This window comes from Oculina patagonica, chromosome 5 (genome assembly GCF_052425735.1).
Source record: "Oculina patagonica isolate OP01 chromosome 5, crgOcupat, whole genome shotgun sequence".
Classification (NCBI taxonomy): Eukaryota; Metazoa; Cnidaria; class Anthozoa; order Scleractinia; family Oculinidae; genus Oculina; species Oculina patagonica.
In genome coordinates this window covers 20,431,829-20,447,932 of record NC_135762.1, presented here as the reverse complement: position 1 = coordinate 20,447,932, position 16,104 = coordinate 20,431,829, and the positions used below count along the sequence as shown (strand labels likewise).

Genomic DNA, 16,104 nt, shown 5'->3' with positions numbered 1-16,104 from the left:
CCTAAGAGCAGGACGCTCTTATGAACCTGTTTTCAAAGTTTAGGCTAAATAGGTTCTTATAAAAATGGTATATAATTTGCAATTTTTAGCCTAACAGGTTCTTAAATGTTAGGTTCTTACTACCGGGTTTTACTGTAGCTCAGAAGAAACGCAAGAAGGGCAGATCTCCCAAGCACTTGACTTAATACCAAAACTTGGTGAAAGACTGGAAAGCAAGTTGCAAGAAATTCACACAGAAATGGATACTTTTACAAATGAGATTAAAGAGGAAACTAAAGGGCTCAAGACGACCGTTACTGAGATGGAAAAGACGCTACAAGATGTTTGGGCTTAAAATGAAAAAAAAAAAACAAGGATCAACTTAAAATACAAAAAGAAATCAAAGATTGTCAGCAAAAAGAAATCGACGAAATGAAGAATTATTGGCTCTGCTAATGCGCCAGATAGCGAAAAACAGGGAAGAGACCACAACCCTAGAAAACTACACACGGCGCAAAATTTTAAATTTTATTATCATTGCCGAAGGCGGAGGTGAAAACTTTAAAGAATTAGACTCCAGCATATTTCTACAGAACAAGTCATAAAATTCTAGTCATAAAATCCACGTTCGCTGCTGGGGTTAATTTTAAATGAGGGGAGGACTTAATCATTCCTCCCTTCACTCCTCCTTCCCTTTCCCTCGCACTGATAGTGACACTAACGACAAAAACCACATACAATCCAATAGCCCTAACACTTAAACCATAATAAGATTAAAGCTATCGCGAATACTTAATGATATTATAAATTTGATTAAAACATCACTTATAAGAGAACATTTCGATATACAATTTACTATAAAAAATTTGCCAAATTAGGCTACGACGTTTCGAAGTAATCTTGACTCCATTATCAAGTAGATAAAAATAACGGTCGACCGTTATTTTTATCTACTTGATAATGGAGTCAAGATGACATCGAAACGTTGTGGCCTAGTTTCGCTAATTTATATTGTAAAACAACACTACTGCACATAAATAGGTAAATGGCAATTTTTTTACCAAATTAATGTACTCACATAATATTAGTAGATAACGGTGCGCATTTAATTAGTTCTTCAAGTGGCGCCATATGTCCAGTACATATAAGTTGATTGCCAAGTTCTTGACTCGAATAAGATTGGCAAGAACAATCTAAAGGTAATGATAGTAATAGTGGAAATAAATGACCCTACAGCTTACTAACTTCACAAAGACCCGGCCCGCACTTCCACGATAACCTTTTAGTTCGCGTTTTTACGGAGTTTGTATGTTTAGTCCGTGCTTTATTCCCAGTCTGCAGTCCTTAGTCGACGTTTTTTTTTTACCTTAGTTTGTGTACTACATTAAATCCATAGTATGCAGCCCGTGTCTTATACTGACCGATGCATCAAGATGGCGCACGAGTGCCGCGAAATGCCAATACTTTTTTTATACTTCACGTCACTCTTCTTGTCAATTTTCACGGCGTGTCGTCGAAATAGAACCTCTGACTAACCTATGCCTCGGTCTTGTGATATTAATAGAGTTAACATATTGACGTCAGCTTTTCATGCGTTTGTCCGGTTATTGATCATGAATTTCGTCATAACATTGTCAAAGTAGTTGTGATTCTACGGGAGGGGAGGGACGGGGGGGGGGGGGAGGGAGTCGAGTGGACCCGCAGATTACTTGAAAATGTTATGATGGAACTCATTCTCAAGTGCTGTTCTTTTACCTCTGGTACAGCATATTCAAACAGCAATTTAAACCAAACGATCGAAGAAAAAAAATAACAAAAAATTAACTTGACTCGAGCTTGACTCGTGACTCGAACATAACTTGCGCTTGAAATTGCTGTCGGAAACAAAATATCTTACCGTTGAAGATAACTAAGAAGTTTCTCACGTCTGTTCCATGTTTGTTAGTGGCTACGCAAGTGTAGTTTCCTTTAAATTGTAACTGGATAGTTGCTGTGTTTGTGGTGTTGATCAGAGTGGCAGATTTCCTTATTACTGCTGTGTATAATGGAGGACTTCCAGTGGCTGAACACGTGAGTCTGAAGTAAGGTAATGATCGAACAACTGAAGCAGGAGATGTTATCTTTGGTAAAACTATTAAGATAACAATTGAAAGATGTTGTTATAAATGTAAACGGGTCAGACTTTGAGAAAATGGTTCATCGTATCGAAATATCATTTATTACGTATATACACGTTTCAAAACTCCTGTAAATCGTTTTTAAACGATTCCAATGTTGACAGGCAACGTTTTGTTTTCTATAATGTCAATTTTAACGCCAATGCTTAAATTTGAAAAAGGAACACACATCTTTATATGGGAACAAACAACAGTCCGACAGACAGACAGAGACAGACGACCAACATACAGACGGAAAGACACTGATAACGACAAACAGAGCGACCGAAATGGATGGACAAATCGTCAATCCTATTTCAAACATTTCGCAAAACTAGACAACAACTTAGAACTTTTAAAGTTAAAACTTTTTTGTAGTACTAAAACACCGGTTGCCACACAGTATCTGTTTATTTTTCTTCATCGACTCTATTTGATGTAGGTTTTCCTTCAAGGATTGCTCGAAAGCACTTAGTGGAAACTAGTGTGAAGATGTCGAAGTTATGCAAGCGATTCAGAATAGAACGGTAACGGTACCAGAGTCGTTGAAAATTTTCTACGAGACTTACAATTACTTAAGTATTGTAAGTTAATATAGGCCTCTGGCTTGTCAGGTATTCAGTTTCATGTGTTGTACTTACCGATTGGGATAAAGTTAAGAAATAGCAGAAATCCTCTTTTCTGGTAACTGTAGTCTGAGTGAAATGTTATCAATGCCAAGTCTCCAGTCACGAGAATGTGTTGTCCAGTCTTCTGTCCACAACACACGCCAAATGTTTCGTTCTTTCCATTTGTTATCTTTAAATAGTCACAGCTAAGAGAAAAAGGTTTTTTTTTTACGATTTTCCCCCCCCCTGACCATTACGCGACAAAAAAAATAAGTGGAAGTTTAAGATATCGTTTACTCAAAAACTTGTCGTGTCAGGAGGTGGAATCTGACAAGGAAAACAGAAACCACATTTCGGTCACCAAAAATTATTGATGATGAAAAGAGCTCCAAAAGCAGTCAATCATGAATAAGGGATAGCACTGGTGAAGGCCGCAAATGGCATACATCCTGTAAATTTGCTGAGGAATGTTTTGTTAGAATAGTTCATATATGGATGCATGACATTAAAGAAAGAGCATTACCTCCAAAAAATGATAGACACAAAAGGAAAAGTTATTGACACAAAGGGGTTTGAGTTGAGGGAGGCCTTTAAACTGGTGATAAATAAGCGAAAGTTTCTTTTTGATAGACCATTCAAAGAACGGGGCGAAGAACACTCGACGAGAACCTACTATGGATAACATATGATATTGTCTTTTCTTCCAAAAGTGTATATTGACTACGTGGTCAGTATAAAACCAAGTATCGAAAGGTCTGAGAAAAATATGGTAAGCCGAGTTGATAGAAAAAGTGCGTTAACTAAAAAAGGAAAAAATCTGAAAACTGAAAAACTGAATTGTAGTAACTCTGCAATTAAAAGAGAAAACTGCATTGAAAAGGGAAATATACTTTTTTTAAAAAGAAATATTATGGATCTTAAGAATTCTTACTCTAACACTTGCTCTCGTTTTCGCGTTTATGACCCCGTGGTTTTAATCCGCATAAAGAGCAATCAAACCCTTTATTGAGTTTGAAAAAAAAAACAGAGTTGTTTTGTTCTGTCTCTTTAGCTGAAGCCCCAGATAGAAATAGCTTCGTTCCAAACTCTAAAGTATTAAACCACTGATGAGTTAGGGTGAATCATGGCGAGGGTGCTCGCTCAGATCGCCACAGCATCATTTGCAGAAGAGAGAGTAATCCAGGTTATCTCGCTTCAGCCACGTTGTTAACGATGAACGTTTCTCTTCGATATTTATATACTTTTGCACAAATTAATCGGCTTCAACTATGTAAAACCTAACTTTAAAATGAACTACCTGCGAGTGCTCGCGAAAATGACATCACGGACTCGATATACTCAACAAAATAGCACTATTTTAATTAGCAAAAATATAACGCAGCCACTGTTTTTTTAAGTTTTCTATGGCGTCCAACATTCTTTGAATATCTTCACTTCCAATGTCGATCCTTCGAACACATCCAACCCTTAATCACCTACCCACAGTTTAATGTAGCTGACATTAATGCTTTCATGTTTTTTTTGTGTGTGTTTATGCTTTCGGCTTTCTCGTGCATCGGAGCGCCAAAAACGCATTTTGCTTATCAGCAGAAACTTCAGAAATCTTGAGCTGTCTACTATATCTCCGCAGGCTTATATTTCCCCACTGTGGCTGTTTTAATGATCTGTGGGAATTCTGCGTTCTGCATCCAAGTGAACTTTTGGGTTGACAGCGTGTTTTGGCGTAAAAAAAATTCTTTTTCTGACACCATGTTCGAACAAGTGGTGAAAGATGGCTGACAACTCCAAGTGTTTTATGCGAAGTGCTCAGTAACGTGACATGTATCAGTTATGACTGACTTGGGAAGGAAAATAAATTGATACATTTTATGTCACAGTATTTACAAAGGGCATTTATAAGTGAAAATTTATGCCAGCTGTAAAAATATGAGAAGAGGTCGTACTGTTACTTACAAGCATGAAGGACCATCCTCCATTTCAAAATCGTTGAAATCAATTTTCATTTCCATGTCACGTGGAATATTAACCGAATAAACGCAGTGCGTATTTCTAGGATAGTTCTTCGGATACCCAGGACTTTTCAGCAAGTTATTTACCACTGTTCCACATTCTAATAATGAAGAGCAAATAGGTATTTGTTATTTTACAGACACCTTTGATATAGGACACTCTATGATCACTTGAACAAGAAAGACTTTCTTTAGATACTTCAATTTTAAAAATTTCAAGAACTACATACTTCATATTTGTTCGCAGCTAGCTTTATCAATTACCCACGCCCCCTCTCTCTAGCTAATCTAAAAGTTATTGAAGTTCAAGAAAAAAAGATTAAATCGGAGCTTCCGAGCGCGTCGGAAAGAAAATATGGTAAACCCGTTCGGCTAAATAGTTTTGATTGTCTCGTGATTTTCCTTGCCGTTCATCCGTACGTCGATACGTCCATTAGTACATAAGTCCATTTTGTACCTTACGTGCCGAACGTACTCTTTGCGTGGTCAAACAGCAAACAAGATGAATAAAAATCTTATCTCTATCGTCGCGTAAAATTCAGAGTTTAATAAACGGCAAAACTAATAACTGTGGAGCTCCGCTTTAAGGCGTGCGTTAAGGAGGCTCGATGAAGTTTTTCTGGCCCTATGGTGGTTGTTTTGAAAATGAACATTATCTATATATCTTCGATTTTGCCAAAATACACCATAATAATCAAATATGACCAAAGTTTGTTTTTGTACTGGTTACTTAGAAACAATGGTTACCATAGCAACGATTGTCGTTTTCTTTTGTTTTCAAACGAGCCAAATTTTCCCGTATTAAATTCTATTAAATTCTAGTATATGTCACGACCCATTAAGTTGTTAAATTTTCCCTTAAGCTATAAATAGACTGGATGGTAGGAAAAAGCGAAATCATTTGTTCTGCAGTGTTCATTGAGTTTTAAAACAAAGGAATTAATGAAATACAAGGAAATGCGAAATATTTCTCATATCTCCTCTTAAGTGATATATATTCCTTGAAATTGTGACGAGCTCGAGCAAAATAGGTTAACAGAAAGAGCCGAAATAATTGCGTTGTTAAAAGTTATATTTAAGAGCAATTATGTGTATGAATGAAACAAAGTGGGAAATGAAAATTCTTGACCCCCCCCTTCATATTTTGCATGCAGTTACATATTCAGGGGGGATGTACAAAAATGTCCTGTTTTAAGGTTGCAACCTTATTGTTGTCATGGCAACACCCATCGTTTGTTGGTGTCTCTGAACCTAATTTTTCGCTCAGAACATGCTCAAAAAAATGTGACAAATGTAAACAGCTGTTTCTCGAGTCCATTGGAACACTACTGTTCAGGACTTAATGTATCTATTAAATATATACATACCAGCTGGGGGTTGCATATCACTCCCTGCCAAGGTAAAAGTATAAATTACTGTTTACTAATTACAACGCTTTTCCACAATTATGAAAACCATAGTTTAACGATCTAGTATAGTCTAACTAGTTTTCAATCAAATTTAGTGATACGCGACCTTTTGATTCCCATAGGCTTTCGTCAATCAAACTAATTATGACCTTATATAAAAGGCGTTCCCATTGATCGCGTGGATCAAATTCAATCTCGAGCTCAGTCGACAAGAGAATAGCGAAAAATTCTCAAGAAACTTGAAAGTGCATGTATATCTTTCAGGAAAACGTCTTACACGGATTCTAACATGTACGACGGGGCAAGTAAGAAAGCTAGATTAAAGAAATTTCAGAAACATGCTACAGAAGCAGGGAGGAGAAAAAAAAACAAGAGAAACCAAGAAAATGAGCTTGACAGAACAATCCTAGATTCGGCTAATCTGATTTTTTTCTGTAAAGGACACTTATTATTGTATTCACCTCAGGAACAGGATAAAAAAGCATAAGATTTGACATTGCAAGTTCGACCCTTTGTAATTGTTCGATTGTTGCTATTCGATGTTTCGGAAATGTGAACCTTTTTTGTGATACGATAGTACATATAAAGGGAATATTTCCTTTTATTTTATTATTTTTTTTTTGTCGTATCTCATTTCGATTGCCAAAGAGTTCGATAAGAGAAATTCGTCAATTTACTGAGGTAAGATCGCTAAAAAGATTTGTCGTCTTGGTCAGATTCATCTTGAAACAGTAATTCTCAGTGAAATTCGACATTGTTTACAATCTCGAAACGTGGAACAAGACACTTGTTGTGTCTGACTTACAATGTTAAAGCATATGCTTTGTTTTCACTCTATTTCTGAGTTCATTGCAATTTTCAGTGTCATTACTAAATAACGAACACCAACAGGAAGTCTTCTTATCAAGCCCATTGCCTTCGCAAACCGACTGATCGACGACATTTTTTTCTTTTCCATGCTCTTAGTCTCTGCTGATGAATTCGTTTTCATACACTTTTAGATATTGCTAGATTATACTTCAAATTAATAACATGCATGCCCTGTAGTAATTTCAGGTGAAGAAACCAATAATAATCCAGGTCAATACCGTTACCTGCTCCTGTTTATGGTCGGTTTAGCTTATTTGCGAAATTGAACTTGCAGCTTTCTACCTTACCCGGAATCAAAGGAATGCGTATTATCGAAGTTATCTCCAATTTTCAGTGCAAATATCACCTTAGTTTAAAGTATGGTTTCAGCATCATTGACTTCAGATAAATACTAGGAGACACACGACTCGCCAGTGCAGTTTTTTAAATATGTCCGCTTTAATCTGACGATTGTGCTCGAAATTGATTTTGACTCCGAGAACGGAAATCCGCTCGCCAACTAAACGTTGCCAGTCGACGTTTTTGAAACTTATTCCCCCAGAAAAGGACAAAATATAGAGCTACGTTATTCCGACTAAATGACTTTAAGAATGGCATATTAATTGCTTTACCTACCAAGTGGAACTGGAGTAAAAAACAACTGAAATCCTCCCTTCTCTAAAAAGAAGTCAGAATGAAATTTTATGACTACGGAAGTTCCAGTTACTAGAACAGTTTTCCCAGTCCTTTGACCACAGAACAAACCAAATGCTTGATCTTTGTCGTTAGTTATATTCACAAAGTCATCCCTACAAAGGAAAAGATATGTAACACCTTAAATATCAATTGATCCATAGGCAAAATACAACTTTTTGATATATCTTGACAAATAAAGGACGTGTTGGTTTATGACGTAAAAATGGACGAAACCTGACATCCTGGCGTTAACTGACATAATATAATCGGACAGTCTGATATTCTTTGAATAGGTTATAGTATGTCAGAAAATTATTTAGCTGCCCACTGACCGAAGTCGTGATAGGCTTGTTGACGGGTTTTAACTTCACTCCATGACATTAAATTTACCGCAGTTACTCACTTGCATGATGTAAGATACCCAACGTCGAAATGGCGAAAGTCAATTTTCATTGCCTTGCCATCTGTAATTGGAACAACGTAACTGCAGTCCATATTGCTTGGGTAGTTGTTTGGATAGCCAGGACTTGTAAGTGTGTTGCCTACAACTGAGCCACATCCTGTTAAGGAGGAAGTAGACTTCTTAAAACTCATTACACTAATAAAAAAATGTGAACTACGATTTGAACGCTGAGGTATTTAATGACCAAACGTTGATGCTACCATCCCAGTATAAAAAAAGGATAAAATTACACACGTCATTGCATCGACGCTCCCAACCCATGAATTCAAACAAAACAGTAACAATTTATGTGGGAAAAAAGGGACATCTATCAGGTGGTTGGCAACGAAGGGAAGTTATCCTCTCAAGTAATATGGTTCCTCATCACAAAGCCACTGAGAGGTCCTCATCTCATCCCTCCTTTGCATGGCGTCAAAATTTCCTGGCCACTAGGAGGTCAGAATCGAATCCTCTCTCTGTGGCCCTAATCCCTGACAGGTCGTAATCCTCTCCAGGAGTCCTATCATCCACATACGTTTGACTCATTGAGATCATTAGTGAAAGACGAAAGAGACTGTTAGCCTTGCTAGCATATTGGGTGACAGCTACTTGTATTTTAGTAGATGGCTTGCACAACTTTACCTTATGTCCCTTTCATGGTTTTCACATTAACTTAAAACTATATTAGTTACAAATTATTGGCTTTTCAACTTATAACGGCTGACCATACAGTAAAACCTAATTTCATACATATAGCACTCTAAAATTAAAATATCAGTGATATTTTAAGCCAACATTGAGTGGGCCGCCTCCCGGCGCACTCCGGCAATGTTGGCTGGCAAGTTATATGAACAGGATTAAAAAATGATGAAAGAAGGACGAGAAAGAGATTTCGTGGCGCTAAGTGTCCCTATACTGTACTTGTTTTGAGTCTGAGTAGAAATTGACTAAAAAATGAAATGTTCCCTTAATAACATTTAGAAAAGTTGGCGTTAAAACAACTTTAAAAAATATCTGTGTTCACCTTGTAAGGCCAGAGAGCCGCTCTTTTTATTCCACATTGAAGCTAACAGTAAGAAAAGTATTCTTATGATGCCGAAAGGCTTGTCGTACACAATCGCACACATGGCTCCCTATTAAAAGAAACCCTAGCGATCCGTCCTGTGGAAGCAGAAGATTAGAAAATAAAAACACTAAGCAGTTATGGAAATAAAGGATGGTATATTTTAAAGCTTGAGAGAAGACAGCGGAGTTGTGTAGTAAGCATTTATGTTCTAAGATAGTTATGTAGGCAAAAATTATCTGCTGAGTCTTACGGTTTACTACTATTTACCAAAATGCCACTTTGAATACAGTTAGCAAAATTCACGTAAAAGTCGCACTTATTTACATGTAAAGTTTTGCTAGAATATGAGTAAAAGATTCTTACGTTTCTTTCAAAATAGGAGCCTAGTTAAAATAAAATGCAAAATACCAGCAAAACCTTTTTGTTTAACTTGTTCGGATATAAAAAAGAAGTTTATATCTTACAGAATTTGTTTAGCATCATTTGACGTAAGCTCAAGTCTTGCTTAAACAGTTTTCGTCTAGCACAAAATAACCAAAGTATAATCTTCCCTCTTTTTATTTAAATTTCTTATCCTCAGTTGTCCCAAAACTGTTAATAACAATATTGAATAGGCGTTGAATTGTATTAAAATTCCATCTGTTAACGATGTATTTAAGTCTCTCTAGACTCCCTATGGCTGGCCATGATAGAGCTATAGCAAGGCAGTGAGTAGGGAACAAGAGTAAAGAGTCTTCGTTCAAGGCTAACTTGGCGACTGTTTAAACAGGAATGGGTTTTTGCCTCTGTTATTAAAATTTGAATTTCTTCGCTATAATGCAAGGCCTGAGTCGTTTAATTTGCGAAGAACTTTAGTTAACTTGGGGCATGGTAAATAAAGAGAAATGTTACGAAGCCCGGCAAACTTATGCTTTTGTTCGCTTTTGTGGACTTGAACGTAAACAAAACACAATAGGTTTTCAGACGTATCGGAGCGGCTGTTACGTGGTACAACCAACTGAAAGTGTTTGAGTCCAAAACAAAAGATTGTGCATGGTTGTGTGGACCTTTCAAGATAAATGTTGGGATCGTTTGTGCTTTTGTCAAGTTTTCGTGTTTCATAACCATTTTCCTCTCTTAACTACGTTTGAACTGAGTTATTTAACTTTTCGAAGAACAATGAAACACAACTGTTCTGAAAACAAGAAGTGATATCTTAAGCAATTTTGACTAATGATCACTAGGGAACCGGCTTTAAATTATAGTGTCAAAGTTATTATTTAACTAGCCCCCTGTTGTGATGAAGAAAAATATAGGTAAATATAGGTGCGTTTATTTTCGTGTAAAACTTGGCTAGGATTTACTGATGTCGGTAGAACGTTAAATATTATGTGTGAAATATTTTCAGGTTATTTTGTCGAAATACGAGACAATTGAGAATAAAATGAGAGGTTTTAGTGAAACATTTTGTTTAACTTGCTCGGCTATAAACAGAAGAGATTTTTTACAGGGCTGTAAGTAAGGAGGAAAAGTCTGTGTTCAGGAATAGGTTTCTGTTTCCGCTCTTAAAATTTGATTTTCCTCGCTCAACATTAGTCAACAAGGATATATTAACTTGCAAAGAACAATTATACACAACCGTTTTGAAAACTGGCAATGATGCCCAGACCTATTTAGACTACTGATCGCCAGGGAACCAGCTTTTAATTGTATTGTCAAGGTTCTCTTCCGCTGATAAATTTTCCCTCTGAAGTGAATTGCACAGCATGAAATCGCGAACTTGCGCATTTAATCTACTACGTAAATAACTATAAATAATACCCTTTTCTTAACGGATGCATTCCGCGTTTTTTAGAGAGGAGCAAAAACAGACAACGCGTAAAGACTGCTTAAAGGATAGGTAGGTAGTGTACCGTGGCCATAACCCACGCCCTTTTTTGAAGGAGAATCTAATAGGCCATTTCCGAGTTACCCTTTACCTCTGTTTCAAAACGAGTCTACGCGCGAAACCATTCATACGAAAACGAGTTTCACCTACAGGTCGATTTTCATGCAAATCAAACCCATTTTCATTTGAATGGTTTCGGACGTAGACTCGTTTTTTAAACAGGGGCAAAGGGTAACTTGGAAATGGCCTATTAACTTAAGGAGGATTGACATAAAGGCCCCTTCCACACTAATCCGGATAAATTTGAAAATGAGTTTTCGTTCGGAAAACGGATAAAATGTTTTCCGTCCACACTATGATCGTTTTCGTATCGTTTTCAATATTTTCATTGCCCACACTAATTTAGAAAAATTTGAAATCGAAACTAGGCATCGGCCCTAGGCGAATGGCGGAGCATACGTGCATTATTACTGGAACCCGGGCTAAATTCGTAAGGGAATTTAATGCAGATTTGTTGACGCTGAGGATAACCTCGATCAAAAAAGTAGCAATTTCGATCTTACTTTAATCCGGAGATTTTAAATCTATCTTCAGCTGAAAATTTTAAAACAGCGATCAGTTCCAAAAGAAAAGTCAAAAATTTACTGGATGCTGAAATAAAGTGGTTTCACGCCAGGGACGGTGAAAGAAATGTTCCAAGATTTATAACGCACGTGGTCATTTAACGTAAACGTTTTCGAAAAGTTCCGATTTCGGCTGTCCACACTACACCACCTAGCCGGTGTTTTCAAATTTCTCCACTTTGGAGACCGTTTTCGAAAAGCTCCGTCTGCGGTGATCGAAAACGCCGTTTCAGTGTTAACGGTTTAACTATCCAGAGGAACACAGATGCCTTTTCAAATTTACCAGGATTAGTGTGGGCCTAAAACAAGAAGCGGGCAACGTTTTTATTTATTAATAATAATATTCCACATAACATTTATTCAACATAACTTGACTTTTATTCGACATAACTTATTCAACATTTATTCATTATAACTTGACGTCGGAATGATCAGAAACAAATTCATTTGCCAAGGCTCGCTAAAATGTCGACATTTCAATTTTTTTTTTTCAGTTTTTAAGCAATGTCTGCCTAAGTAAGTTCAGGTATCTATCAGACTGAGAAATATCCATTCCGCAAAAAAATATTATAACAAGTAAATATATGAGCACCCCTTTGGTCAAACAAATTCCCATTTTCCCAAGTTTAAAATTTTTGTAGATCAAAAACCGATGGCTACTACTTTAAAGCATCTTCCAGTTTCGCCTTCATAATTTCAAGGACAATCTGAGCACGGGATTTTATATAATTATAACATTACACTGGAGATCTTAAGGTTGTCTGAACTTTATTTGATGCTTTCAAACCCGGAAAATGGAGAATCGCGTTCGAAGAACGTTAGAATCTTGGCATACTGCCAAAACTGTCAGCAATAACTCGAAACCGTTGCCTAGGCAGTCTCATGGGTCAGTATTACAAATCTTTATCAGTTGCTGCTACAATAATGATATCAAACGAATGTCCAATCATTTCTGAACAAATTATGGTCATTTTCATGACGTCACTTGTCGCCATAGCAACCATATAACCTGTTAAACAAAACCTTTATACACGCCTTTAGTGCTTATAAATCAAAAACGATCTAGGTGACCCCCATTTTTAATTTTCTATAAGAATACTGTTTTCCCGAATCAGGCTGAATATTCATATTTTTCTGATAATATTCTTGTTAATATTCTTATATTATAGCCCGTGACATTTTCGCACGTATAATTGTATTATATTTACCGATTTTCAGCACACAAAACTATATTATTATATTTTTCCAAAATCTCACCGTCGGATTTATTCTTAAATATTCTTAAAATTTCGCAAATTTCAGCGTCGATATTCTTATGAAATAGATTTTTATAAAAAAAAAGAGTGTAGATTAAAATGCCTAAATTTGCGATTTCATGCCGTGCAATTCACGTCAGACGGGTGATTCCTCAGCGAAATAAAACCTTGACAATAAAATTCAATGTCGGTTCCCCGGCGATCAGTAGTCTAAATAGGTCTGGGTATCATTGCTGGTTTTCAAAACAGTTGTGTTAAATTGTTCTTTGCAAGTTAATAACTCCAAGCGTAGTAATGGTTATGAAGCTCGGCAAACTTGACAGAAGCAAACAATATCCCTAAATTTGTGTTGGAAGGTCCACAACCGAGAACCGTCTTTTTTTCGGACTCACACACTTTCAGTTGGTTGGATTACGTAACCGCCGCTCCGACACATCTGAAAACCTATTGTGCTTTGTTTACGTTCGAGGCCACAAAAGCGAACAAAGACATTGAACAAAGAGCTTTGCCGGGCTTCATTACATTTCTCTTTATTGACCATGCTCCAAGTAAACTGAAGGTCTTTGAAAATTTAACGATTCCAACCTTACATTATTGAAAACTATCCCTGTTAAACATTCAACATGGTATCCTTGAACATAGACTCTTTACTCTTTCCTCCTTACTTTTGCCTTGCTATAGCTCTATCGTGGTCAGCCTTAGGGAGATTAGAGAGACTTAACTATATTGTTTAACAGATGGAATTTCAATACAACTCATCGCCAATTCAGCATTGTTATTAGAGTCTTATTAACAGTTTTGGAACAACTGGTGATAAGAAATTAAATAGAAAGAGGACAGATTATACTTATGGTTATTTTGTGCCAGACGAAAACTGTTTGAGCAAGACTTGAGCCTACGTCAAATGATGCTACACAAATTCTGTAAGATAATCCCTTCTGCTTATATCCGAGCTAGTAAACAAAGACGTTTTGCTGACATTTTGCATTTTATTTTAAGCGTCTCATATTTAAAAAAATTAAAAATCTTTTACTCATATTCTAACCAAAATTTGCATGTACATACAAGCGATTTTTACGTGTATTTTACTCACTGTATTTAAAGTGACACGTTAGTAAAATAGTAGTAAACCGTAAGACTCGGGGGATGATCATTGCCTACATAACTATCTTAGTACATAAATGCTTATTACACAACCCCGCTGTCTAGCTAATTCTTCAAGCTGCAAAATAAACCATCCCTTATTTCCATAACTGCTTAATGTTTTACTTTTCTAATCTTCTGCTTCAACAGGACGGATAGCGAGCCTTTTTTGAAGTTGGAACCATGAGTGCGATTATGGACGCCAAGCCCTTCTGCGTCATAAAAATACTTTTCTTACTGTTAGCCTCAATGTGGAATGAAAAGAGCTGCTCTCTCGCTTTACAAGGTGAATACAGATATTTTTAAATTATGTTGTTTTAACGCCAACTCTTCTAAATGTTATTTGGGAAACATTTCATTTTATAGTCAATATTCGCGCAGACTCAAAAAAAATATAGTATAGGGACACTTCACACGCCCCACACAATCTCTTTCTCGTTCTTTTTTCGTCATCTTCCAGTTCTGTTCATGAAAACCTGCAGGCCAACTTTCAGTGGGCGGAGAGGCGGGAGCGGGGGAGGGGGCGGTTAGGGTTAGGTTAGGTACACGGAACAGTGTGTCCATGGCAGCTGTGCGGTGCATGCGAGTATCCCACTTAATTCAGTAGTTGTATAAAGACCAATGGAACCTGGTAGTGGATTTCCGGAATAGTAATTTCCCTGTTGGTTTCCCTTCCATATTAATTTGGACTTCCCCTCCCCGACCTCATCTCAGTATTAAACCTATCCCTATTTTATTCAAAAACAATGCCCCTTTATGTGTAGAACAAGAAGGAAACAGACAGCGCGAAACTTTTCAAGCATAGATTCCGACAGATCAAAAAATTTCCCTTGCTTCTCTTTTTTCTTGCTACGAGGCTGTACCGGTAAAAATCGTTTCGAAGCATTGAAAGGGTAAACAGAAGTTTACTTGACAAAAGACAAACACGCACTAACTTAAAGTGCACCTTAAATAAGTCTCCTTATAATTCGAAGCACAATTTTTTTTTAGATTTGGTTAAATCCTTGATTGTCTCTGCCCCGACGAAGTCTCGAAAATAGCGCTAAAACCGCCGCCATGTCGTTTCATGGCCGTGATCTGAAAGGAATGGGTCCAGCGCTTTTGTGACGTCTAAGCAGGGGCGGTACTCTCTTTCCTGTTCACTCATTTCTTTCACCGACGATGGTACGATATACAATTAAAAAGTTATTAGAAACGCCATCCAGTCGCATTATTAGCTGTTGCAGTGATATACCAGATTAACGAAAGGGTATCCTGAACGAATTAGTTTAATCAACCGGCAATGCCAAAGAAGAGACAAAGGATGCGTGGATTTTGTCCCACTCGAGCAAGCGAAACGAGTCAGTGTGAGAACGAACGAACGAGCACATGAAAGATTTGCTCTGCAAAATCGAAATAGCCGCCCACCAACTATCGATAATGACAGAACGGTCCCCCCCCCTCGCCCCCCCGGGCGCCCCCCCCCCCCCCGCCCTCCCCCCCCGCCTCCCTCGTCCCCCGCGCCCGTGGGCCGTGGCGTTCCCCCCCCCCCCCCTCCCCCCCCTCCTCCCCCTGTTTCCCGGTCTTCCGTCTCCGGGCCTCCCCCCCCCCCCCCCCCCCCCCCGCCCCCTCCCCCCTCGCCGCCCCCCCCCGCCCTCCCCCGCCCCCCGCCGGCCGGCCCCTAGTAGAAGTGGAATTAAAGGTCTTGAAGCTCTTCAAGCGAGTATCCATTTCTTTATCGACAAAATCAAGTTCTAGAGTCATAGTTTGTTGAGTTTGTGGTTGTTTACAAGAGCATTTCGCAATCATTTTCACGCCATTACGATAAGCTGCGCCGGTTTTAAGCTTCAATTTTGAGTAAAAACTCTCTTTTTATCGGCCACTTTTTGCCAAAACAAAACACTAGTTGCCATCATTTAAGAAAATGAGATTCGTTAATTAAAAACAGCCAAAATAATTCTCGCAATATTGTGCCGTACGTCCAAACTACGCATTTCATTCAGTTTCACTTTCGCACTGTTT

The 16,104-nt window shown here is 37.7% G+C and overlaps 3 protein-coding genes across 3 annotated transcripts in view; 1 reads left to right on the top strand and 2 right to left on the bottom strand.

Moving 5' to 3' along the window:
* LOC144653189 (uncharacterized) overlaps nt 1–16,104 on the top strand; it is a 467,538-nt gene that overhangs the window by 92,245 nt on the left and 359,189 nt on the right. The gene's annotated exons all lie outside the window — the stretch shown is intronic.
* LOC144653167 (uncharacterized) overlaps nt 1–16,104 on the bottom strand; it is a 300,092-nt gene that overhangs the window by 73,903 nt on the left and 210,085 nt on the right. The gene's annotated exons all lie outside the window — the stretch shown is intronic.
* Nucleotides 1,054–8,300, bottom strand: LOC144654091 (CUB domain-containing protein 2-like). The gene is made up of 7 exons (XM_078514198.1): nt 8,110–8,300; nt 7,647–7,819; nt 6,120–6,143; nt 4,697–4,853; nt 2,777–2,949; nt 1,877–2,110; nt 1,054–1,172 (listed from the first exon to the last, which is right to left on the bottom strand). Exons 1-7 carry the CDS (start codon nt 8,298–8,300, stop codon nt 1,054–1,056), a joined length of 1,071 nt encoding a protein of 356 aa, XP_078370324.1.

Excerpts from the sequence above, each read along its gene's own strand:
- LOC144654091 (XM_078514198.1), bottom strand. The coding sequence starts at position 8,300 with ATGAGTTTTAAGAAGTCTACTTCCTCCTTAACAGGATGTGGCTCAGTT. Across the intron at positions 2,950-4,696 it reads GAGGATGGTCCTTCATGCTT|CTGTGACTATTTAAAGATAA; the intron begins GTAAGTAACAGT and ends TTTTTCTCTTAG. Across the intron at positions 1,173-1,876 it reads CTTCTTAGTTATCTTCAACG|ATTGTTCTTGCCAATCTTAT; the intron begins GTAAGATATTTT and ends CATTACCTTTAG.